The sequence below is a fragment of the Oncorhynchus tshawytscha genome, linkage group LG23 (assembly GCF_018296145.1).
Source record: "Oncorhynchus tshawytscha isolate Ot180627B linkage group LG23, Otsh_v2.0, whole genome shotgun sequence".
Lineage (NCBI taxonomy): Eukaryota > Metazoa > Chordata > Actinopteri > Salmoniformes > Salmonidae > Oncorhynchus > Oncorhynchus tshawytscha.
Window position 1 is genome coordinate 1,758,621 of NC_056451.1, and position 26,662 is coordinate 1,785,282.

General features: G+C 42.8%; 1 protein-coding gene across 1 annotated transcript; it reads right to left on the reverse strand.

Moving 5' to 3' along the window:
* Positions 1 to 2,228: 2,228 nt before the first annotated feature.
* Positions 2,229 to 3,288, reverse strand: LOC112222645 (leukotriene B4 receptor 1-like). The gene has a single exon (XM_024385372.2). It carries the CDS (start codon positions 3,253 to 3,255, stop codon positions 2,350 to 2,352), a length of 906 nt encoding a protein of 301 aa, XP_024241140.1. The 5' UTR covers positions 3,256 to 3,288; the 3' UTR covers positions 2,229 to 2,349.
* Positions 3,289 to 26,662: the final 23,374 nt, after the last annotated feature.

Here is a 26,662-nt window from a genome sequence, read left to right on the forward strand (position 1 = left end):
TTGGCAGCATAAGGAACATTTTACAGTTTTAAAGTAAATGTATGCAATTCGATCTCTTTTTTGACATGGGACAGAGAGAAAATGTTGCAGTTTTAAAACTCATTTCCTGCAATTCTACACATTGTTCCATGGGGTTGAGATAATTTATTTCGGTTTTTAAGCAAATTTCTTGCAGTTCTACACATTTTGCCATGGGATGGAGAAAAGATGTTGCCATTTTAAAGCTAATTTCCTGCAGTTTTTACATATTTTGCCATGACTTATGCCATGTTCATATGATATCTGAGTGAGAGTAACTAACACAACCAATGGAGTTTTTCTGGGAAAAGTCTCGCCTCCTCGAGGTCAGGGCCCCTGGGCACATGCGTGCCCAGCCAGTAATTCTGTCATGATTACTACAAAGTTTAGATAGCTGGCTAGACTAACTTACCTAGCAATCGATCAAATGTTAGCTGACATGTACTAATTGAGCGACAGTGACTGACATAACTTCTCCCTAGCTGCCTCTTATTAACCCACCATAATACTGGCCTGGAAACGGCACATATTTTATTATTATTATTTATTAGTATTGCATCATTTAGTGCAATTTATTATATTGGGCTACAGTTTTTCCCCATTGGTGTAACCCAGAGTTGTGTAATGTATGTTGCATTGAAACATCAACTGTTTCAGTATTAGTTTTTACTTGTGAATTTAATCAGCATGTGTAATCAGCATGTCGGACATGCCGGGACTATAAGGTTTTATCTGCAAAAAAAGATAATTCTGAAATAATTGCCTTTACCGAACCCTCATTGGTTTGAATGGTGTCAGCTATTTTTTTTAATCAAGTATTCTTTTGAACTTAACAACATGAATTCAGGTACTTTGAGGTACTATATAGGTAGAGAACATTGAACAATAACAACATTTTGACAAAAATGCAGATGGAACCTTATACACTAGTCCCGAACTCTCGAAAATGCATGTTGAAGGGGAAATTAGTTGGGGCAACTGATAAGAGTGTGTCCCAAGTGGAGGAAGCTAAGCTGTTAGCACCACGCTGTCTCCCGTTACAGCGCTTTAACAGGGCTCAGCATGCTGCTCCACTGTCCGACTGCCCTATGCTGGGTTCAAACCAATTATCCCGTTTCACAACACACGTGACCGCCCTCCTTGACACTGTGCAAACCGATTGAGACATACAAAAGGGACCCCTTGCATGGCTCCATCGGCGACATTTCAAGATAGCTGTGGAGGGAGCTTTACGGTACGTTCTTAACTCTGTTACACTCACCCCTTCTAAACTCGCTAGACAGCGATAAACCCTGACCGTTGAGCTGAGACCAACTGGGGGGGATCTACAGATACTATTTGTCATGCTCAAGGATTGAGCGCCATTGTTTTTTACAGTAACAAGTCTGTTGTCTACAGTAACAAGTCTGGTCTACAAGTTAACACCCTGACAGTGCTGCGCGACCTATAGCCTGACCTCTGGAAATCATGTCCAATTCTACCACGAACTCTCTTATTTTCTTAAACGTTCTTTACAAACAAGAGCCATATAGTTAGTACCTCATATTGATTTAGCATAACGAGCTACATTCTCTTTCATTGGGCCTCCATAACAATATCTCCTCATTGTGCTGAGCATAGTGGTAGTCACTTTTATCTCTGGTAAGGTGCTGCGGACTCTGCTTGATCAATTAACCTGGAAATGTATCATGTTTAAGGGAAACAGTAACCGTTTCTTGGAAATAAAGTACGTGTTAATGAAAAGATGTCCTTCTGTAATCAGCATGGGAGACGTGGACGAAAATGCATGTTGATGGAGAAATGAGTTGGGGCAACCGATGAGTACGTCCTAATATAACCCTGTTTGTCTGGGTGACACACGTTACACAGGCTACCACAATAACCTCATGCTATAGCTAGAACTCTGTGGGTGTGAATGTGAATCCCAATATCCACAGTCATTTATGTGATAAGCATAAAAGAGAAAATCCACCCACCCTAATATTGGCTTTTACTCCTCACCTTACCAAACAGTTATGTCAAACAACACAACACCCTGCCAAATACACTCTCTTCTACTTTTATTGGAGAAGGAAGTGTTTGCAATGGAAATATCATGCCCAAATCCTCTCAAAAATATTTTTGGTCATGAAAGCAATATTACTTTATTTAAACATAATTTAAAGGTTTACAATAAACATAAACAATGCATACAGGTCCTTTGTTTTTCGGGGTGGTTATTATAGGTTAGGACAGGTGTGCTTAATCTCAATACGGTATTTGTATGTTGTATTTGCCTGTATCAAGGGGAATATTTCAATAGTTGAAATTACCAATGAGTGACTTGAAATCTTACAGATTGTGACTACTCGTGGTCACTTCCTGACCGTCGCTGCTCTGTGCTCTCTGGTTGTTTCTGGAGGCAAAGGCATAGAGGAAAGGATCCAAGCTGCTGTTGATGAAGACCAGAGATCCCGCAATCCTCCAATTGTCCTCCCAGAACACTCTCAGAGCCTTATTCTTTGCCAAGATGGCCGTCACTCCCAGCACATTCATGACATGGTGAGGAGTCCATAGAACGATGAAGGTCCCAACTATAAGGCTCACTAATCTGGTCGTCCTGTGGCTCCTGAAGAAAGCTGTTTGGTTCACCCTTCGCTGGAGGCGCATATAGGCTGTGGCCATGATGAAGAAAGGAACTACAAACGACAGGAGAGTCTGCAGGAGCAACACAGCCACCAGCTCAGCATCTGATGCAAAATCATACTGGCACCGGACCCATCCATTATCTTCCTTCACATCCCGCACCGTCACCCCATAAGGAATGGACAGGACCCCAGCTACCCCCCACAGGACAACCAGTAGCACCCTCTCCTTTGCCACTCCCGGTCTGGCCCAACTGTGAGAATGCACCACCTGGAGGTAGCGCTGGATGCTCAGAAGTGTGACAGTCAGCAGACCGGTACAGATACTGCAGTAGAAGAAGTACATGTTGAGCTGACAGAGCACTAGACCCAGACTCCAGGTGAAGACTAGGTTGTAGATACGCAAAGGTAGGGTAAGGATGCAGAGTAGGTCCGAGGCAGCCAAGTTCAACATCAGTCTCCTGCTCAAACTGGATAGATCTTGGTTCTGACGGAGGACGACTATAACTGCAATGTTACCAGGGATACCGAGCAGGCAGTACAGAGACAAGGCCATGCCAGGAGCCAGACCCCAGAAGGAGGCATTAGAGGTGGAGGGGTTAAGTTGTTCCATTTCTTGCAGTAAGGCAAGCTGACCGGTCGACTGGCTCTCAGTAAAGTGAAACCCAGATATGTCATATAGGGTAACAACCTAGTAATATTTCTGAACGTTCGCTATTCGTAATTGCAGAAGCTTGCTGATCATGTTACAAGGAAAATAAGGAACAAATGGCACTCCTTAGAGGTTTACGGAACTCAACATTTTACTATGAAATACATCATTATTTTAAGGAATATGTGGGCAACCCTTCCATGGATTGAAGAACTGAATGTGGCACTTTCGGTATTAATCAAACCACACTTCCATGGGTTAAGGTTCTCCAACCCTATTTACCATTAAGTATGTAGGATTCAGTGTTTTTAAACATACCCACTGGTTCTGAAACGGTACAAAAAATGCAAATGTTTTGTAAAATGCATAGGCTCCATGCTAGTATTTTCAGAGCAATAAACAATGTAAGAATTCTCCCCCGTTTGCCATGTTTTAAACGTCATGCCCTATCATCTCAAAATAATTGTATACTAAGTCGTTGAGCAACACAATCCATTTAAGAGATCATTTAGGAAATAAATTGTAAACATGCTAAACAGGGGATCTACATATATGTCAGTTCTTTTTAAAGGAATGAGCAGCATTTAAAAAAAAAAAAGTATTTTAATTGTACTGAGTACAGTAACAAGTCTGGTCTACAAGTTAACACCCTGGCAGTGTTGCGTGACCTATAGCCTGACCTCTGGAACTCATGTTCAATTCTACCACAAACTCTCTTTAAAAACTCTCTTTAAAAACTTTTTAAAAATGAGTCCCATATAGTTAGTGCCTCATAATGACTTTGCATAATGAGCTACATTCTCCTTCTTCATTGGGTCTCCTCCAAAATAGATCTCCTCATTGTGCTGAGCATAGTGGTAGTCACTTTTATCTCCGGTAAAGCCCTGTGGCCTCTGCTTGATCAATTAAACTCCTGAAAGGCCTCTCCCCTGGCCCTTTCATCCTTCCGCATGGGAGGAATAGAAAGTTATCAGTCTTTCCAAGCTGATATGCAAGACGGAAATAAGTAGTTTGTCTATAAAAATGTACAGGTGCTTTATCAGCGTCACGGTAGGCCCCCAGGCCGCCTCTGCATTCAGTTTGCTGCTGCCGTTACGCCATTCGCTCCACGACCCGTCTGGCCCCTTGTTCAGCCTGCCTTTGCCTGGGGCCTGCTTACATAGGGGGCGTACTGTACAGCCCTGCCCTGCAGACCCGGCTCCTCCAGCTCCACACAGGGATTGACTAGGGCTAAGTCCCCTGGCGATGTTATTGATTTCAGCTAGGGTATTCTTACTGTAGATTGGGCCTGAGTGTTGGTGTAGATTTGAACCACGATGATCCTATTGATGGGGTAGTTTGGGGAGCAGTGTGGGTAGCCGTTTTCATATGGCTGACTGTTGAGTGTTTTGAAGGGAGGTGATGTGAAAGAGGAAGTGAAGGAGAAAGAGCATAACCCGAGCAATGTGTTCATCATTGCTCAGTGAATGTAGAGGGATAAATTGAAATGGCAGCGATAAAGAACAAACATGAAAAAAATTATAGTCTAAGTTTAAGCTACTTTTTAAGGAAATGTAAAGCTAAATTATTAATTTAGGTAACAATTTTTTTTCTAAGATTTTTTTGTTGATGTGAGGCAGCAACAGTTCAGACTCAGTCAGAGGTTCAGATTCAGTCAGGTGCAAAAATATATATATATTTTACCGTGTTGATGATGAAGAAGGCTGGATCCAGTATATTAAAAAAAAATCACCTTTCTTGGCCAATAGCAAAATGACCTCAAACACAGGGCAAAATGCCCATAAACACATGGCAGAGCTAAACCCGGCAAAAAAAGAAACCTCTCACTGTCAACTGCGTTTATTTTCAGCAAACTTAACATGCGTAAATAGTTGTATGAACATAACAAGATTCTACAAATGAGACATAAACTGAACAAGTTCCACAGACATGTGACTAACAGAAATGGAATAATGTGCCCTGAACAAAGGGGGTGTCAAAATCAAAAGTAACAGTCGGTATCTGGTGTGGCCACCAGCTGCATTAAGTACTGCAGTGCATCTCCTCCTCATGGACTGCACCAGATTTGCCAGTTCTTGCTGTGAGATGTTACCCCACTCTTCCACCAAGGCACCTGCAAGTTCCCGGACATTTCTGGGGTGAATGACCCTAGCCCTCACCCTCCGATCCAACAAGTCCCAGACGTGCTCAATGGGATTGAGATCCGGGCTCTTCGCTGGCCATGGCAGAACACTGACATTCCTGTCTTGCAGGAAATCACGCACAGAATGAGCAGTATGGCTGGTGGCATTGTCATGCTGGAGGGTCATGTCAGGATGAGCCTGCAGGAAGGGTACCACATGAGGGAGGAGGATGTCTTCGCTGTAACGCACAGTGTTGAGATTGCCTGCAATGACAACAAGCTCAGTCCGATGATGCTGTGACACACCGCCCCAGACCATGACGGATCCTCCACCTTCAAATTGATCCCGCTCCAGAGTACAGGCCTCAGTGTAACACTCATTCCTTCGACGATAAACGCGAATCCAACCATCACCCCAGGTGAGACAAAACCGCGACTCGTCAGTGAAGAGCACTTTTTGTCTGAGCACTGATGGAGGGATTGTGCGTTCCTGGTGTAACTCGGGCAGTTGCCCTCCTGTACCTTCCCGCGGGTGTGATGTTCAGATGTACCGATGCTGTGCAGGTGTTATTACATGTGGTCTGCCACTGCGAGGATGATCAGCTGTCCGTCCTGTCTCCCTGTAGCTCTGTCTTAGATGTCTCACAGTACGGCAATTGTAATTTATTGCCCTGGCCACATCTGCAGTCCTCATGCCTCATGCACATTCACGCAGATGGGCAGGGACCCTGGGCATCTTTCTTTTGGTGTTTTTCAGAGTCAGTAGAAAGCCCTCTTTAGTGTCCTAAGTTTAACTGTGACCTTAATAACTGTGACCTTAATTGCCTACCGTCTGTAAGCTGTTAGTGTCTTAACGACCGTTCCACAGGTGCATGTTCATTAATTGTTTATGGTTCATTGATCAAGCATGGGAAACAGTGTTTAAACCCTATACGATGAAGATCTGTGAAGTTATTTGGATTTTTGCAAATGATCTTTGAAAGACAGGATCCTGAAAAAAGGACGTTTATTTTTTTGCTGAGTTTATAACAGCATGTTACCTGACAAGCAGCTCTCCCAAAATGAGGAGAATGAGTATCCTAAAAGGACCTATCTAACCTGGCATAAACCATTCATGCCTTTCCAGGTAAATTCTCAATGAACAGGGATAGGACTAATACACTTTAATGGCAATTTGATTGCGAAATTCACATTACTCTGACCAATAGTAAACCTGTTAATGAAAACAACGGCATCATTAAACATGTGTTATTATTAATCAAACAATCATCCCGTTTGTGTGGGGAGAAATAGAGGGAAATGTGTGATGTGGCTTGACAGTAGTCAGGTAAACAGACGTAGAAGACGTAGGATCTTAATTTCAGCCAGTTTTCAACAGCAGGAAAATAATCCTGCAGCAACAGGAAATGTGAATTATCACATGATTTATAATTAATGGACATTTTTTTGTAGGATTTTGTAGGGGACAAATGACTTACTTTAGAAGCCTTTTAAAACATTGAATACACTACAAGTATGCAGTGACGGCTGTGCAAGTAAATACAATTGTCAGCCAAAAAAGATTGATCAAATTAAGATCCTACATCTGTACCGTGTCCTTAGACTGCTTACAGTGTAAGGAAACCAATATGTAATTTTGTAACTTGGAAGTATCGTTTCCTCAAAAAATGTAACAGCTGTTTTGCTGTCCGTATATCATATTCAGTCCTTCATAGATACACTACATGACCAAAAGTATGTGGTCATCTCATTACAAAATCATATATTAATATGGAGTTGGTCCCCCCACTTTTCACACACTCTGAAAGTGGGCGTTATCATGCAGTGGTTCCCCTATTTATCTATTTCATGATACTAGAAAGTGATTGTTGAATTTCGATACATAACTGATCATGTCATTTTTTAAAGGCTTTCCACTAGATGTTAGAACATTGCTGCAGGGACTTGCTTCCATTTAGCAATAAGAGCATTCGTGAGGTCGGGCACTGATGTTTGGGCGATTAGGCTTGGCTCGCAGTCAGCTTTCAAATTCATCCCGAAGGTGTTCGGTGGGGTTGAGGTCAGGGCTCTCGACAAACCATTTCTGTATGGACCTCGTTTTGTGCACGGGGAATTGTCATGCTGAAACAGGAAAGGGCCTTCCCCAAACTGTTGTCACAACGTCAGAAGAATGTCATTGTATGCTGTAGCGTTAAGATTTCCCTTTTCTGCAACTAAGGGGTCTAGCCCGAACCATGAAAAAAAGCCCCAGACCATTATTCGTCCTCCACCAAACTTTACAGATGGCACCACATGCATTGGGGCTATGCATTGGGGATTTGTCTGTTGAACTGCCAGATGCTGAAGAGTGATTCCTAGAAGGCATTTCCACTACTCCAGAGTCCAATGGCGGCGAGCTTTACACCACTCCAGCTGAAGCTTGGCATTGCGCATGGTTATCTTAGGCTTCGGCCATTGAAGCCAATTTCATGAATCTCCCGACGAACAGTTATTGTGGTGACGTTGCTTCCAGAGGCAGTTTGGAACTTGGTAGTGTGTGTTGCAACCAAGGACAGACAATTTTTACGCACTTCAGCAATCGGCGGTCCCATTCTGTGAGCTTGTGTGGCCTACAACCTCGTGGCTGAGCTGTTATTGCTCTTAGACGTTTCCACTTCACAATAACGGCACTTGTACTGGAACGGGGCAGCTCTAGCAGGGCAGACATTTGACGAATTGACTTGTTGGAAAGGTGGCATCCTATGACTGAGCCACGTTGAAAGTCACTGAGATCTTCAGTAAGGCCATTCTACTGCCAATGGTTGTCTATGGAGATTGCATGGCTGTGTGCTTGATTTTATACACCTGTCAGCCACGGGTGTGGCTGAAGCAGCCAAATCCACTAATTTGAAGGGGTGTCCACATACTTCTGTATATATAGTGTATCATTCTTCCCTGGGAAAACCTTATGGCTTCCCTGCAGTTGATATATCTAAAGTCTCCTATACATCCTTTAAAGGCCTAGTGCAGTTAAAAAATGTGATTTTCCCATGTTTTATATACATTTCCACTCTATGAGGTTGGAATAATACTGTGAAATTGTGAAAATTATTATAATGCCCTTCTAGTAAGAGCTGTTTGAAAAGACCACCTGAAATTTCAACCTGTTTTGGTGGGATGGAGTTTTGGCCTGTCTGGTGACAAATTAGTAAACAGACCAATAACAAAGAGAGTTCTTAACCTCTCTGCCAATAAAAGCTAGTTTTCAGTTTTCCCTCAGCTAGTTTTCAGTTTTCCCCTCACTCATACCACTCCCAGACAGTCGTAGTGAAATTCTTGCTTGAGAAATGTATCTTTGCTAAAAAGCTAGTTTTGTTCATTTTTTATCATTTTAATTGAAAAAAGTCACAGGACGGCACTTAATTGTTACCCAGGAAGGATGTGATATTGAAATACAAATGACTCCATTGGAACTTTTAGGCTCGGGGCAAACAGGTATGAGTAGGTTATAGCAGTAACTCAATGTAATAACATGAGCCCCACACAAATGGTGACGCAAATAAAACAGGATAGATAGAGGGATGGCATAAAAAAGGCAGATAAAGAGATGGTTTTGCATGAAGATGAAAGTCCACAGAAGGAGAGTGCTGTGTTTCTGCATTCGATACATTCGCATTAAGGCCAAGAGATTAAATGTGTGGGAAGAGTGTGTGTGTGTGTGTGAAAGTGTGTGTTTTCATGCTCTGGGCTCTTATGCCAGAGTTCTAACCCAGTTGCAGCATACGGGGAGAGACCAGTGAAGGATCAGACTCGGACACATTCTGCTGCTGCAGGTGGGTGGTATATATACTGTACGCTATAGGCTACATCCACTCTTTGCATGTGAATTTGATACAGTGGCTCACATGGGAAGTATTAGGGTCTATGCTGAAGGTTTACAATTATTAAATGTTCCAGTATAATGTTATAGGCCTAGGGAGAGGTTGCTGGATCCTGTTACTAACTGTGCTCTAGCATTGTTACAAAGCCATAGTCATTGTCATATGATATGACAACTTGTGGACTGTGGTACTCTGCTGAAGGGGAACTAACATCTACACTATATGCTCATGCTTGAATTAGATTGGGTTGTTTCAGTACATTTACAGCAATAATTTGACTAGTGGAATATTTAAATCTACATGATTATGTCTTATAACAACACTTATGTGTTAGGTCTCTCTATGCATAACATTTTTAACGGTCTCAAATGGGCTGTTCTTTAGTCCGAGATGATTATCAGACATTATAAAGGGGTCTTGCTCATGGGAAGTCTTCCAATGCATTATAATGTTATTCCCACCTAATAACTCATTTAGATGAGCAGGTCAGGTTCAGACGGGCACCTTCTTTTGCTTGTCTGTAGCTGGATGGCCCTCAGGCCTGCATTTCCCCAGTCACACACTCTCTGAAAGCGGGCATTATCATGCAGTGGTTCCCCTATTCATCTATTTCATGATGCTCGAAAGTGATTGTTGAATTTCGATACATAAATGATCATGTAATTTGTTATTGAACTGGACATTTTCCTGTCAAACTTACCTTTTGATTTTGTAACAACATTTTGTTATTCTTTGGCTATGCAGTTTCATAGCTAGTTAAAATGGTAATGCTGGTTAACAAACCATAATGAAGTGTAACTTGTAAACACAATTGATTTGTAATTGAGGATTTAGAAAGTTAAGTTAAAATTCTGTTGTTCCTCCCTCACAGTAACTAGCCTCAGGCTTTAACTTGGCATGAGTTAAACCATATTTCTGTGTATCAGGGCCTTGGAAGGACAGGGCGGCGGTGGTTGTGCAGCTGACTGTATGCTGCCTGCTGCAGTGGCCTCTAGCGACCACAGGGGGGCAGCCCGGCACCAAGCCCCACTTCTTCTATGCTGTGGAGATGGACAGAGGCGCCACAGATGCACGAGCCCTGGCCGAGCAGCACGGACTACAGTTCATATCACAGGTCAGTGCATATTTAAAACCTGCCTTTATTACTTCATCTTATGGACCCACAATTTTCATTCTTTAAATCAGTTTTACTGAGGGGCTTTTTGTCGGGAGATGTGTGAAAGTGCTGACTTCCATTTCCATTTGAGGATATCTGGCTTTCATCAAATTACAGCGGGCTTTCTGAATATTTCATATCTGATCAAAGACCCCCTCTCACCCACACACACACACACACACACACACGCACACACACTCACTTTCACTCTTACCTATCGTCACTGGCCAACCTTGGAATCCTTTACTAAAATTTGAAATAAGAAATCCAGTTGTCTTTAGAAATGATTAGGCCTATTGGCTTCCATTTTATCTATTGTCTTCTCGTCTGTCCATCTGTCTGTATGACTGATTCGTACCATATCAGGACTGTCTTTTGTACAGCGACTAGGCCTATTCAGGGTGTTTGTGTAGCTGATGTAATTGATGTTTAGGGGACGTGAGTTTGAGTCAAGGTTTGTAATTGTGTGGCATAGTAGGTTCTGTATGTCAATGCGCCAAGATATTCCGTTTTTTTGTAGTTCGAGGAACAGTGTTAGTGTCATGCGGTATATTGTGTTTCCCAGTTCCTGTTTTGCCTGGTCAAACTATTGAAGAAGAGGGTGAGCGAGTGTGAGGTTATTGATAAGTGATCAGGGATGTGTCCTTTGCCCTGGTGGTCGACTCCCTAATGTTCACCCTGAGGACGTAAGCACATTTCAGCCTTGGCTCTGCCCGCTGCTGCCTGGACTAGCGTTGCACATTTTGAGGAATATTCAGAGGTGGAAACTTTCCGTGGGAATTAACGGGAATATATGGGAATTAACGGAAATATATGCAAATTAATATTAATACCATTTAAATGTATAGTTTTTTTTGCATTGGATATATTTACCATATCATATGGAGACAGAACCATAAAACTTTTACCTTATCATAAGTAGACATAATTGCAAATGATTAAATCCTTCCAATAGAAATCAAAAAAACAATTTAGTTACGAATTTAACTTTAATTAAATGAGTTGACTCTTCACATGGGATGTTTTCACTGAACAACAAAAGAAGGGGAATATTGAATGATTCCCAACATTTTCAACAAATATCTGTAAAATGATAGTCTATAAACTAAAAATGTGGTTGTCTTCCTCTCAGGCTTCCATGTCTTCTCAATGTCCACCTCTTGAACATCAGACTCTGAGGCCTCATCTTCACTGTCACTTTCCAACCTTGTTGAGGATGGCTCGTTGTCAGACTCAAAACGCCTCAAATTTGCCCTGATGTCCACCGGTGTTTCAACCCTTGTATTGGTCAGCGTGTTGCGTGCTTTGGTGTGTGTGTTCCCAAACAAGGACCAGTTGCGCTCTGAGGCGGCTGATGTTGCTGGGATTCGGAGGATGATGGAGGAAACAGGGGAAAGAGCCTCAGATCCACAAACTCCCTTACACCAGGTGGCTGATGAGATATGTTGGCTCAACTGCCATATTACATCTCCATCCCAAAGCCCTTGCTTGGAAGTGTACTTCGCCAGACTGCCAAGAATCTTGCCCTCATCCAGGGCAAGGTGGCGAGACACCATAGTGATGACACCATAGGCCTTGTTGATCTCTGCACCAGATATGATGCTCTTGCGAGCATACTTGGGGTCCAACATGTACGCTGCGGCGCGTATGGGCTTCAGGCAGAAGTCTTCACACTTTCTGATGCATTTCAGAACTGAAGTTTCCTCTGCTTGGAGCAACAGTGAAGTGGGCAGGGCAGTACGGATTTCTTCTCTTACATCTGCAGCAGAGTCTGAACATCAGGCAGGATGGCATTGTCTCCCTCAATCCGTGCAATGGCTACTGTTATAGGTTTCAGGAGTTTCAGGCTGCTTACCACTCTCTCCCAAAATACATCATCCAGGAGGATCCTCTTGATGGAACTGTCCATATCAGCAGACTGTGATATGGACATTTCTTGGAGAGACTACTTCCGCTCAAGGAGATTGTCAAACATGATGACAACACCACCCCAACGGGTGTTGCTGGGCAGCTTCAATGTGGTGCTCTTATTCTTCTCACTTTGCTTGGTGAGGTAGATTACTGCTATAACTTGATTACCCTTCACATACCTAACCATTTCCTTGGCTCTCTTGTAGAGTGTATCCATTGTTTTCAGTGCCATGATGTCCTTGAGGAGCAGATTCAGTGCATGAGTAGCACAGCCAATGGGTTTGATGTGAGGGTAGAACTCCTCCACTTTAGACCATGCAGCCTTCATGTTCGCAGCATTGTCTGTCACCAGTGCAAATACCGTCTGTGGTCCAAGGTCATTGATGACTGCCTTCAAGTCATCTGCAGTGCAGAGACCGGTGTGTCTGTTGTACCTTGTGTCTGTACTCTTGTAGAATACTGGTTGAGGGGTAGAGATGATGTAGTATATTATTCCTTGCCCACAAACATTCGATCATCCATCAGAGCTGATTGCAATACAGTCTGCTCTCTCTATGATTTTCTTGACCTTCACTTGAACTCTGTTGAACTCTGCATCCGGCAAATTAGTAGATAAAGTATGTCTGGTTGGAGGGGTGTATGCTGGGTGAAGAACATTCAGAAATCTCTTCCAATACACATTGCATGTGAGCATCAGTGAACCAGTTGCATACACAGCTCGAGCAAAACATTCATCAGCATTTTTCTGACTACGTTCCGCCATTGAGTCAACAAAAACTTCTGATTCCAGGAGGACCATGAGCTGTTGCTATCGATAAGGTGTCTGATTCATCATTTTCACATTGATTAGAAGTAGAGGGACTTTTGTCAGAGGTTGCTTGTTGTGAGCGCTGAGGGAACTTTATGCACTTGGCCAGATGATTCTGCATCTTTGTTGCATTCATCACATATGATTTGGCATAATATTTGCAAATGTACACAGCTTTTCCATCTACATTAGCTGCAGTGAAATGTCTCCATACATCATAGTGCCCGTGGCATTTTCCTACAAAGATTAGAACATTTTTTGTAAAAAAAAAACAAATACAATTCCATGTACAGATAAATAGTTAAGCAGTTAGATTAAACAACTCCTTTGTAAGATATATTTTTTTAAATGAAGCATGTATGGAAACAGGTGAATTAACACTCCTCAGTTAGCAGGCTCAAGCAAGCTAAAACCCACACGGTAACTAACTAGCAGAAATTGTTAACAAGTTAGAAATTATGTAACACACTTTGCTGTAGGCTACTATTTACTAGTTAACAAAAAGTCACGTATGTCATATAAAATGTATTCCCCCACCAGTATTGTAATCAAAACTTACCAGAAAGCATGTAGTCCTTGGCTCAGGCAGTGTAGTAGTGTGGGCTCAATAGCATCTCATTATTGTGCAGGATCTTGAGAATCAGCTGTACATGTGATGGAAGAGTGCACTGCACATGTGAAGGAAGAATGCACTGTGCATGCAGAGGGTTGCAATTCCATTTGAATTGGGGATAGTTTAACCAAAATAGAATTGCCTTATGTGTGTCCCACAAAAAAAGGGTCACTGTTTTAAGCTAACTTTTTTGATGAATTTATGCTAAATTCCCCAAATTCCCAGGCTTAACTTCCCATGGAAAAATTCTTGGAAATTTACCGGAAAGTTTCCAACCCTTTGCAACCGTAGCCTGGGCCATGAATAATATATTGAGTTGACTTTCATCAGGAGTTATTGGACAGTGCCCCTCCATCTTGAACTCATACACACACATGGGTGCATACACACACACACACAAGCATACATGCACACACACACACACAGAGATACACAGACACACAGACACACATGTGTAAATGTAGCATCTCTTCTCCAGTATTAATGAGAGTGGGATCGGTCTCGAATCACCTCACTCTCTCTGTCTCTCTCTCTTTTTGTGTATAGTATAGTCTCAGCAACTTTGGTCTCAGCAGAAGAGGAACGCCAAGCCAACCATGTCAGGTTCCTGTAGCTCCTCCAATCTGCTGACTGGCCTGTTTTACCTGTCGCCACAGGCTGATGCTAAATGTCAATGACATTAAATCCCTTTGTTAAGTCAAATCCAATTTAATTGTGTCACCGGTGATTTGCTCATTGCATGCATACGACATTGTATATCAAGACGGGCACTTCACAGTTGACTGTGATATTTTTGAAAACATTGAAGTGAAATGAAAAGTTTGACAGCACGGCGGGCTTTGGAGGATTATGAGATCTGCTTCTGGCATTCCAGTGGTAATATCGTATGAACGGAATGGGAATCAAATGTCTACTGATGCTAGCACTCAACATATTGGTGGTCTCTTTGATTTAGTAGTGCACCTAGGAGAATGTCATCAGGTTTCTGTGCATTGTATTGTGCTGGCTTGACATATTCATTTCGACTGGGATAAAAAAGAAAGAAAGCAAAAAGGTAAAAACAGAGACAGCATTTTTGACATGATACATTTTACAACAATGCACTATAGGTCTCTTTACTTTCGGGGCGCACTCTTCAATACTGTATAATACAGCATAGCAGACATTATTGTAGTCAATTCAATATAAATTCAATCAGAAAGTAAAATGACGTTTCCAAATTCTAGTTTTCCTCATTGCTTTTCCAGTGGCAGAATATTCACCTTCTTGTTTTGGATTTTATTTGATGAATTGACTGTCACTGGGGAGATCCAAGAGGACACTTCCAGTTCGCTGTCCAGATATCTCTGTGCTCTTCTTCTTTGGTTTCTGATGATGATGGCCATGATTAAACATCATTTATGTTGTTTTTCTCTTACCATAGCGTACAGCTCCCAGATTTTTACCCGAGCAGTCATATCAAAAGGGCCCTAAAGATACCTCTCATTTGAAGGGTGGTATTACAACCTTCAGCAAGCCTGTACTTTAGATGTCTGAACGTCACAAAATCTTCACACGAGGCGCAGTGAAAATATACAACAGAACGTTTTACACACGTTTTAAGTTAGTTTTAAGTTAGTTTCAGTTCTCTCAAGAGAGGATAAGGATGTGAGTTGTAGTATCATAAACTCCCCCATGCATGTGTTTGTGTGTACTCAGGATGGATTATTGTCAGAATGTGTGGTACAGGTACTCTTCCAAACCCATGTAGTATATGGTTGCAGTCAATTGTTTATAGTTGTGATGTGTAGCGGTGTGTGTGTGTGTGTGTGTGTGTGTGTGTGTGTGTGTGTGTGTGTGTGTGTGTGTGTGTGTGTGTGTGTGTGTGTGTGTGTGTGTGTGTGTGTGTGTGTGTGTGTGTGTGTGTGTGTGTGACAAGAGCACGCTCAGACAGGGTAGGTAATAGCAGACATTACTGGTGTGAGGTTTCAGACATGGAAAACAACAGGATCGTTCTCAACCACTTCTCACACGCGCACACACACGCGCGCGCGCGCGCACACACACACACACACACACACACACACACATTTCTCATGGCCCCTGGCATGTGTGAAGGATTGGCATGCATACACACCCTCCCCGTAATCTCCTCATACTCATTCTATTACACAGAACATCAGACTGACTCAAAGTACTGTACAGGCTTAAGAGCCCTCGCACTCACATGCGCAAATGCATTCTGCATGTGTATTTGCAAATATGTCGTATCATGGTATTGCGTATTTGTTTTAATGACTGTAGATAGTGTGTATATGTGATAGTAGAATATATGACCGTGTGTGTGTGTCTGTGTGTGGGTGGGTGCGTGTGTGTGTGTGTGTGTTTGTTATTGTTGTTGTGTACTCTGAGACCAGGAAGTCCCTCCTCTTCACCCAGTGGTGAAAGGCCTCCCAGAATTCCCCTCTCTCTAGTGATGTGGAACACTGCCGCCAGATTACCATATCATTACCATACCATTACCATACATTACCAAAGCACAGCTTGTGTTAGTGTCTGTGGACATTGTATCAGCTCATCAAGAGATTCAACCCCCTCCATGCCTATTTTACACATACCCTACCTTTCACCTGTCTCTCTCTACCAATCATACATGTGCTCTTGAGGTGTGTTGTCTATCTGAGTAAAGAACATGTAATTGATGTAGAGAACTGGATTTACTGGGCTAAATGAAATCAGAGCGCTCAGAGATCAGTCAACTCGGCTGTCAATCACGCTTAAAACTACCTTTGAACAGGGCTTAGTCTGTATGCTGTACCTCATTTAGAATCTCAATATCCTTTCAACAAACGATACAAACCTGCGAGTTACAGACTGACCAGTCAACTGAGCGAACGTGCAATATCAAACCAGGACATGCCGACAAACATAAATGCTGCTTACATGAGCTAAAACAGATACAATATTGACAGTATCTGTCTAAATGATTAGAAAGTGCTGGTAAATACACAAATACATATATTCTATAAAGGTTTCAAGGTAATGGACATTTAAGTCTTCCGAACAACCTCCATTCCCGATGTGTTCATATGCATGGTGGATGGATGTTGGCTGAAATGCAATGACCAGACCCCAAAGCACACCTCTCTTTCCTCTCCCTCCTCCAACCCCCAGCCTGTGTCCCCCCCAACTCTTTGCTCTTTGTGCAGGGCACTTAGGGGCACGGGGAGGAATACCAATACTCTAATGGCTAGTTGTGAGGCCCCGTTCCATTAGTTAGAGGGCTGAAGGTTCACTCATCTCTCTCTCTCTCTCTCTCTCTCTCTCTCTCTCTCTCTCTCTCTCTCTCTGTGTCTCTCTGTCTCTCTGTCTCTCTGTCTCTGTGTCTCTGTGTGTGTGTGCGTAATGGAGGCAGGTGATGGCCATTGCAGGAGGCTGGGCACCAGCTGCACACTGTAAAAGGCACCGCATTTATTTTTATTTATTTGTTTTATTTTGTTTTAATTCACCTTTATTTAACCAGGTTGGCCAGTTGAGAACAAGTTCTCATTTACAACTGCGACCTGGCCAAGATAAAGCAAAGCAGTGCGACAAAAAAAACAACAACACAGAGTTACACATGGGATAAACAAACGTACAGTCAATAACACAATAGAAAAATATATATACAGTGTGTTCAAATGGAGTAAGGAGGTAAGGCAATACATAGGCCATAGTAGCGAAGTAATTACAATTTAGCAAATTAACACTGGAGTGATAGATGTGCAGATGATGATGTGCAGACCATGATATGCAAGTAGAAATACTGGTGTGCAAAAGAGAGAAAAAAAGTAAATAAAAACAATATGGGGATGAGTTAGGTAGTTGGATGGGCTATTTACAGATGGGCTGTGTACAGCTGCAGCAATCAGTAAGCTGCTCAGATAGCTGATGCTTAAAGTTGGTGAGGGAGATATAAGTTTCCAACTTCAGTGATTTTTGCAATTCGTTCCAGTCATTGGCAGCAGAGAACTGGAAGGAAAGGTGGCCAAAGTAGGTGTTGGCTTTGGGGATGACCAGTGAGATATGCGTGCTACGGGTGGGTGTTGCTATGGTGTCGAGTGAGCTGAGATAAGGCGGAGCTTTACCTTGCAAAGACTTATAGATGACCTGGGGCCAGTGGGTTTGGTGACAAATATGTAGCGAGGGCAAAGAGAAGAGACAAAGAGTAGTCTCTGACTCTGGAAGATGGAGATGTTTCCCCCTTCCAGGTGGGAATGCCAGGAAGAAATGGAGGACGAGGAGGAAGAGAGCAGAAATTATGTTGGGTGCTCTCTCTCTCTCTCTCTCTCTCTCTCTTTCTCTCTCTCTCTCTCTCTCTCTCTCTCTCTCTCTCTCTCTCTCTCTCTCTCTCTCTCTCTCTCTCTCTCTCTCTCTCTCTCTCTCTCTCGGCTGAGATGATGTATGGCTGCAAAGGCCACATGTTGGCCGTGTGATGGATTAAAGCACTTTGTAGGAAAATTACCGAGAGCGCCTCAGCACCCCCGAGTCCAGCCTTAAATAAAACTCTCTTCAATATTGAAATGGAGAAAGGAGAGGACAGAGGAGGAAAGGTAAAAGAGGAGATGAGAGACAAACACAAACACATTTACCCACACAATGCACTTAAGCTATGTGGAAATAGACTTGCAATGAGAGATATTGCTATATAGACCTTTTAGCGTATGGGGTTTAGCATTGTTATAGCTTCTGTAGATAATGGTGATATTTGGAAGAAATTAGACTTAAATAAATGCGCTGAAAACTAAGACATACACTAGCTTTTTTTAAATCCTTTATTTTTGTTAGATTAAAATCCTTATTTTTTTTAATGTGCGGTGCAAAAATCATGTCACGCTCATTTTGATTCATAGGTTGTTTACAGTTTTTCTCAATTGCTAAAAGACCATTTCTGAAACCTTGTTCCATTTCCTGAAAACATTAAACACAAAACCTCATCTTCAAGCACTATTTACATAACCTCTGACTCCTCTCGCAAAATGAAACATTCGCCTCAAAACAGTTTTACCTGTGTTCAATATCAAACACTGCTCTCAAATCATAAACAAAGTGATCAAAATGATATACACTCTCAAGCAGTCAGTAAACAATACACCGAAAAATGGAAAACACATTGTTCAAAACATACAATTCTCAAGGAGAAGTACATTTTTTATCTAAAAAAATATTAATATTTTTCCGTCATTGTCTTTTGATGAACAAAAACATGTTCTCACATAGTAGCTCAAAATTGATCAGAAATTACTACTCTGCTTTGCTCTTTGCAATTCTGTTTTTTTGTTCATCCTCCTCCTTGTACCCCTATTTTTACAGTACTGTACCCTGCATCTCACAAACATGTCTTTTGTCTCTGTGATACTGTAATTCTTGTTCTTTGTTGATATGAACCTGCAACCAGTCAATCTATTGAGCAGTCAGAACTGTTAATAAATGGAAAGCACAGTGTTCAGGGCCATACAATTCATCCATTGTACAGTATACAGCCTACAATGCACTGTACTACAGTATCCATTCTCAGACCTTCTCCTTCCCACCTTCAACAACCTGTTTGCTCTCTGAACTGGCTTATATTGGGTGTGTCACATCATTTGAAACAGGTTAAATCATGTTCTCTATTTGAATTTGATTGTTGCCACTTGTGTTTACCAGTATGGATGATATGTGCATTAGAGTGCAGAATGTGTTTTGAGAATGAGAATGTGTTTAGAGTTTTGCTGAAAAGTCTAAGTGAGATCTGCAAATTGTGTTTTACCATGTGAAATGGTTGAAGGTATTGACAACAGACTGCATAATTAGCTAAATGAGTCCAGGCAACTGAGAACTTTGTTCAGCCAATTGGTTTTAGTGTTTTAGCAATTGAGAAAAACTGTAATCATGTAGGTCATTCTGTGTTTTTGATTAGTGCTGTTACAGTTTTTTTGGATTGCTTACACACTAAAATTAAAAGTAGTACACTATTAGCAAAACCTTACACTCAAGAAGCAAAACATCAGCCCATATTTGCACAACTATAAGCACATTGTCAACCTCACACTTGTTGCAAAACTCTACACACAGTGATTTGCAAAACACTAAACACACTTAACATACATTACACACACAAATCTATCATGAAGTCACGTCCTTGCAATACCAAAGCGCTGACTGTCAGATTACCACACCCTCCAACCTATTGGTTCAACACAGTCATCAGGTGTGCAAACACTCGTTTGCTTAATTGTAGACACACCAATCAGGTGTATTAGCACTATAAAAAGCAGCAGGTGAGTTCATCGGCCTTCAAGCACAATGGAAAGAATCAGAGAAAGAGGAGGAGGAGGAGGAGGAGAACGAGGAGGACGAGAAGGACGAGAAGGACGAGAAGGACGAGGAGAACGAGAAGGACGAGGAGAACGAGGAGAACGAGGAGGACGAGGAGGACGAGGAGAACGAGGAGGACGAGGAGGAGGAGGAGAACGAGGAGGACGAGGAGGACGAGGAGGAGGAAGAGGAAGACAAGAAGGTGCTCAAAGAGGACCGAATCTGACAAATGAGATCCGCGCAACACTGGTTGACATTGTTGTCAACCACGGCCTGATGCTGAGGGAGGCTGGACTGCGAGTACAGCCAAATCTAAGCCGATATACAGTGGCAAGTGTGATGAGAACATTTAGACTGGAAAATAGGTATTGTAAAAATATCATCATATCAAAAACATCTGCACGGTTTCAGTAACTGCTTACAGTACTGTATTCTATGCACTATCAGCACTTCTGTTACCTTTTCCTGTGAAATTACTGTACTATTGTATACTGTGGTTTTTTCTACATTGGATTGAGGGTCAGGGGCGACAAGGGGGAAGGCCTCCTATGTTCACAGAACAGCAAGAGAGGGAGATAGTAAACATGGTTTTGACCAACAATGCTATAACACACAAGCAGCTCCAAGCTAACATTGTCAGTAACCACGCCATTTTCAACGACATCCATCAGGTCTCAACATCAACACTGGCACGCATCCTAAAGAAAACATATTCAAATGAAGCAAATTTATCGAGTGCCTTTCGAGCGCAATTCCGAAAGGGTGAAACGACTGCGGCATGATTATGCAGAGGTATGTATTCACTTTAGCAGTGTGATCTTGCATACTGTCTCATAATCTTTTACTGTACTGTAATATGTATACTAGATCTACACTGAACTACACAATTTTGCCTGACACTGTTTTTCAGAGTTTTACGAATGGATGGAGAGGAGATCCAGCATGAGTTCATTTACGTAGATGAGGCTGGGTTCAACCTGACGAGAACACTAAGGAGGGGAAGAAACATCATTGGCCACAGGGCTATAGTCAATGTCCCAGGGCAACGTGGGTGTAATATAACACTCTGTGCAGCCATTACACAGAATGGGGTCCTCCACCGCCATGCCCATATGGGCCCTTGCAACACAGCACTCATACTTACATTCTTGGACCAATTGCACAACATAAGAGCAGCAAATCAAATCGATCATATGCAATACATTGTTGTCTGGGACAATGTGTCTTTCCACCGCTCTGCTCTGGTTCAGAACTGGTTTCAGCAACATCCACATTTCACCGTCCTATATCTTCCACCATACTCAACCCTATAGAAGAGTTTTTCTCGGCATGGCGGTGGAAGGTATATGATCTCCATCTCCAGGCTGAGGTACCCCTCATCCAAGCCATGGAGGAGGCCTGTGACCAGATGGAGGTAGCAGCAATGCAAGGATGGATTCGTCATTCAAGACGTTTCTTTCCAAGGTGTCTTGCTAATGACAACATTACCTGCGACGTTGATGAAATTCTCTGGAGAGATCCAGCTAGGCGAAGAGACAATGTCTAGTTATTTTTTTAATATATTTTTTAAAACTTACAATACGTAAAGTGACGTTTGGTTACAGTATTATGAATCTCTATGTCAACATTTTGGGCATGTTGAGAAATAAATGAGTTTCTTCAGTCTGCAACATTGGTCTTGTGTAGTGTTTGGTGAATTGACATTATATTTGTACTTTGATAGTAGCCTACTCTAATCATAGGGAAGTAGAAGTGCTAAAAGTGTTTTAGGTTTATCACAGCAGAGTGTAACTCAGAGTAACAGAGTATAGTGTGAAACGTGTGGGTTTCATATGGTAACAAAGTGTGGTTTTTAAAAAGAAGTGTATAGTTTTTACAAGAGTGTTTAATTTTGCAAAGGATCTGTAGTGTTTTGCTAATTGGGTGTGTGGTTGTGCTAATTGTGTGTAGTGTTTTGAAAACACGGGCCCTGTTTTGAAAATCGTGCTTAAGCAATCAAAAAAAAACTGTAATGGTACTCTGTTCAGATTGGTCAGTTTAAGGTAGCATGCTGTCTTCCTCTGCTCATCACTTATTGTTCATCCAACCAAAGGCAGACATTAATGAATATTTCACATCTGTGGATAAGCAGTGTGAGGAGGACTCTAGATTAGCGGGCGATGTAAAGAGGTTTCAGAACCACTACCACATTACTACCCTTCCCTCTGTGTTAGCAGCAGAGCAGACTTTCATCTAAAACACCTTTGTCCAACTACATAGCCCAGATTTCTCTACCAACCCTGAAGCCAGCAAGACATCACTGCTCACCCCACTTACCCCGTCCAACATGGCACCATTACACCCCCCCACCACTTGTTCTCCCTCTCTCTATCTCACAGACACATACACACAGATGCACACACACGCCTGGTCGTATCTCTTAGTTATGGCTTCTATTGGCTTCCACAGGCCTAAACCCCTGTAGAGCAGTAAGCATACACACCAGCTGTCTCTCTCTCCATAGGGTGGGCCCGCCACACGTGGCTCTTGCACATCGCCTCAGCGACTCTTGATGTCTCTGTTTGTTTTTGTTTTTCTTCCACGCCGTCCCCTCCCTTCCTTTGTCTGTCGGAGGCTGTCAGTGGGAGCGGCTCATGCGGCTTCTTTGATAGATGTGTCAGAGAGCTGTTCAAACCCATACTATGGCAGACCTAGGATGCGTCCCAAATGGAACCCTCTTCCCTTTATACTGTACTACTTTTGATCAGGGTCCATATGGCTCTGGTCAAAATGAATGCAAAACATATAGGGAATAGGGTCCCATTTGGGACGCAGGCTGAGAATGGAGGCGGGCATAGCTATAAAGGCACAGATAGGCTGCTACGCATCAGTGTATTGTGACCTGTTAACTCAAAGACATTGACTTGTAGCCCCTTCCTGCACTCAAATAATCAAATCATCCTCTAGTGACCTCATGGGTGGAATGTTATTCATATTTTTTATAATTTCATAATGAATACTAAACCCGCTGAAAATCCGGTGTTTCTATGTCAAACGATTTTGTTATATGTCATGTGATGTATATAAAGCATAAAATTGGATGCAAACTCAAATACATTTCAACTCTTTATCTGACATGGTGTCTTCTTTTATTTAATCCCCATTTTTTTATTACTTTTATTTAACTAGGCAAGTCAGTTAAGAACAAATTCTTATTTTCAATGACAGGAACAGTGGGTTAACTGCCTTATTCAGGGGCAAAACTATTTGTACCTTGTGGATTTGAACTTGCAACCTTCTGGTTACTATCACAACGCTCTAACCACTAGGCTACCCTGCCGCCCCATAGAAGCATATCTTGAGGACGGTTTCAACACCTAAACTCTACATAGATAAACACAAAGCAGACACGCCGTTGTGCACACGCGCACACGCACGGACGCACACACACTCAATTAAGGATACCCTTTTCTGCCCATTATGCAATGTGAGTATTCCCCCCCCCCTCCTTGGTGGTCCTTATTGCAAAAGGTCACCTCCATAAATTAAAAGCCAATTAGATTTTTTTCCGGTTTTAAAAAAAGCAACATGTTTTCCGTCATATTTCTTTTCTTTCTCTCTTAAAGAGGGACTGGCAGAAATAGGTGCTTCTTTCATAGGTCAGGTCTAGGGGAGAGAGGGGAAGTGCTCGACACACAGCATTAACTGCATCCTCTGTAAACGAGGATCAGAGGGTGAAGGCTGAGAGGTTGGTTGGATGGCTGAGGTCAGTCCTTGGCTGTGAGAATGTTAGGATTCAGCTCATGTTTTATTAATATACAGTACACCAACATCAAGGACCCATGCACTCAAGGCCAAGACCACTTCTATTCTGTACTGCTTTATTCAACTCAAGATCTAGAGCTATCAGTATCGAGCTTTCGAGACAACACATTATTTTGATGACTCCATACTAAACACAACCTGAAGCTGGACTGATACATTGGCTGATGGGTTATGAGATAAGTTGACGTGTTAACACATAGCGAGGGTTGTAGGGACAGAGGTTCTGTCTGCTCCCGTCTGCAATATGATTAGTGTTCTCTCTCATTGGCGCGTGTGTGCGTGTGTGCGTGTGTGTGTGTGTGTGTGTGTGTGTGTGTGTGTGTGTGTGTGTGTAAGGCAGACAGGCCTTATACTTCCACACTGGAGGAAATGAGTGAAGGAGCGAATAATTGATAGTGACAAGTCTCTCCCCGCTTTAATTGCTGGTGGTGAATTAGATTACCTTTTCAAAGTGCCTTCATTAGCAGGGGGAAGATCCATACCAACTCTAACTCTGATTGTCCTCATATTGTTCTCCGCTGAACCTGCCCTGGCAGGGTGGCTGTGTGTGCTTTGGCGGGATTGGGTAGGGATGTTTTGGTGGGTGTCATTGGTAGATGGATGCAGTCATTTTGTGTAATGTAGGTTGGCTTCCATGTTGTGTGTTCGAGTACAGCACCACCACCAGTCAGAACCCCAGCTCTATACCCTATCACCAGCCCCAGTCATACCCAGCCCCATCTATATCTATCCCTATCCCTATCCCCATCCCCATTGATCCCTATCCCTGTGTCTTATCCCCAGCCCTAGTCATCCCCATCCCCATCCTATAGTCTCAGTTCACTCGCCAGCCCCAGTCAGCTCCATCCGCAGTCCCTGTTTCCAGCCTGCCTCCCACTGAGTCTAATGTAGTGTGCAGGAGCCAGGGGAGTCGCATGCGCTCAGCACAGCTCAGCTGGGCTCAGGACGGCCAGCATTATAAACTTACCGTGTGATTATTGTCAGAGCGGGACTCTGCTGCCCGGGGGGTCTGCACTGATGGGTAGTGTGTCACTGAGTACAGCCAGCCAGGGAGGGCGGGAGGGAGGAGGAGGAGAGAGAACAGGGAGTGGAGAACTCTGACTGAAGAGGGAAAAGAAAGCAGAGGGAGGGAAGGCTGAGATGATACATGGTGTGGGAGATAAAGAGAGCACGTAGGGGAGTGATATATAGAGAGAGGAGGATAAGAATAGTGTGGGGGAAGAAAAAGAGAGGCAATAGGGAAATCAGGGAGGGGAGAAAAATGTTGAAGAAAAAGGGATGGGGAGAGAAGGAGAAATTAGAGGAAATTGTTAAGCGTGTGCTGTGATATTGTTTCTCTCTCTCTCCATCTTCCTCTCCCTCTCTCTCTAAACGGTGGGGATGTAGCCTGTATCTGCCAAGGAAAAGGAACTCAATTTGGGACAATTTACTCGGCAGTCTGATGTACCTTGGGGACAGAGAATAGGAGAGAATGAAACTGAAGGAAGATAGAATCAGCAAGAGACACACACACACACACACACACACACAGTCCACATACACAAACCCCTCTCGTACAAGGCACACAATTGCCACAAAGTAGATTTCACTTAGTTAGGTCTCCCAGGCGAGTCAAAAGGTTTAAGTTTATAAGGCTTGGAAATGAAAAGCCTGGGATTTGGCCAGATGAAATGTGGGCTATTGGATTTTAGCACCACCACCTCTTACAGAGACAGATGGTCAGGGTAACTGTTGAAATTGTGTTGTGGAAGGGGTCACATGGGTAGTAAAAGGGTATCTTCATGATATGCTCTCGTTTCTACACTTAGCTCAGGTGGAATCCAATCATAAACCTCTCTAACCCTCTACGTACGTAACCCCAACTTGGGGAAAGAGGTCCTAAACGTCATACTGTGTATGACTGCACTGGACATGAATGGAGCGATACTATAGCCGTGTGCTAGCGTAGCGTGTGTGTTTGTTTTTGTTTGTGTGTGTGTGTGTGTGTCAGTAACATGTCTGTGCTCCACCCAAACAGATAGGCAACCTGGAGGGCCACTTCACCCTGAGAGACAGCAGGGGGAGCCCTGGCAGAGAGAGCACTTCAGGTAGAATATTTAACCACTGATCTAGGGTCAGATAACCATATCCCTAATCCTAACCATCAGGGGGATGATAAAATAGCTGACCCCATATCAGTGGTTAGGAGAAGCTATTACCTATTCCATCTGCTATGAGCACAGAGAGACACATAACACCACCTGTGTTGTATCCGTACTGTATATGTATTTCCAAGCCTTCCTAGGGAGTTTTTCCTAGCCACCGTGCTTCTACACCTGCATTGCTTGCTGTTTGGGGTTTTAGGCTGGGTTTCTGTACAGCACTTTGAGATATCAGCTGATGTACGAAGGGCTTTATAAATACATTTGATTTGATTTGATATGATATGCATACATTATGGTGGGGTTATATGTTATGTGGTGACATGTTGCTTGAGTGTAACATGGTAGGAAACTGATGTGAAAGAGAAACTATTCCATTTTATTCCGATGTGGCTATTGTATATATTTACCACGTCCCTGTTTGAAGCAAATTCACACCAACGTATGAGTTTTAATTTTACGCAGCATGTATATGCAAATGTGGACTCATTTGGTTTTGCGTTGCCGCTTTAATCAAGCCTAGTGTTGATGAGAAAAGAGAGAGAGTGTGTGTTGATGTTTACCTCTTTGGTACGGACCCCCCCTAGCACCCCCGCCCTCCCCCCATCCCAACCCTTTTGTACCACCTCTATCAC

What these genes read in the sequence shown, in the direction of transcription:
- LOC112222645 (XM_024385372.2), bottom strand. Translation starts at nt 3,255, where the DNA reads ATGGAACAACTTAACCCCTCCACCTCTAATGCCTCCTTCTGGGGTCTG.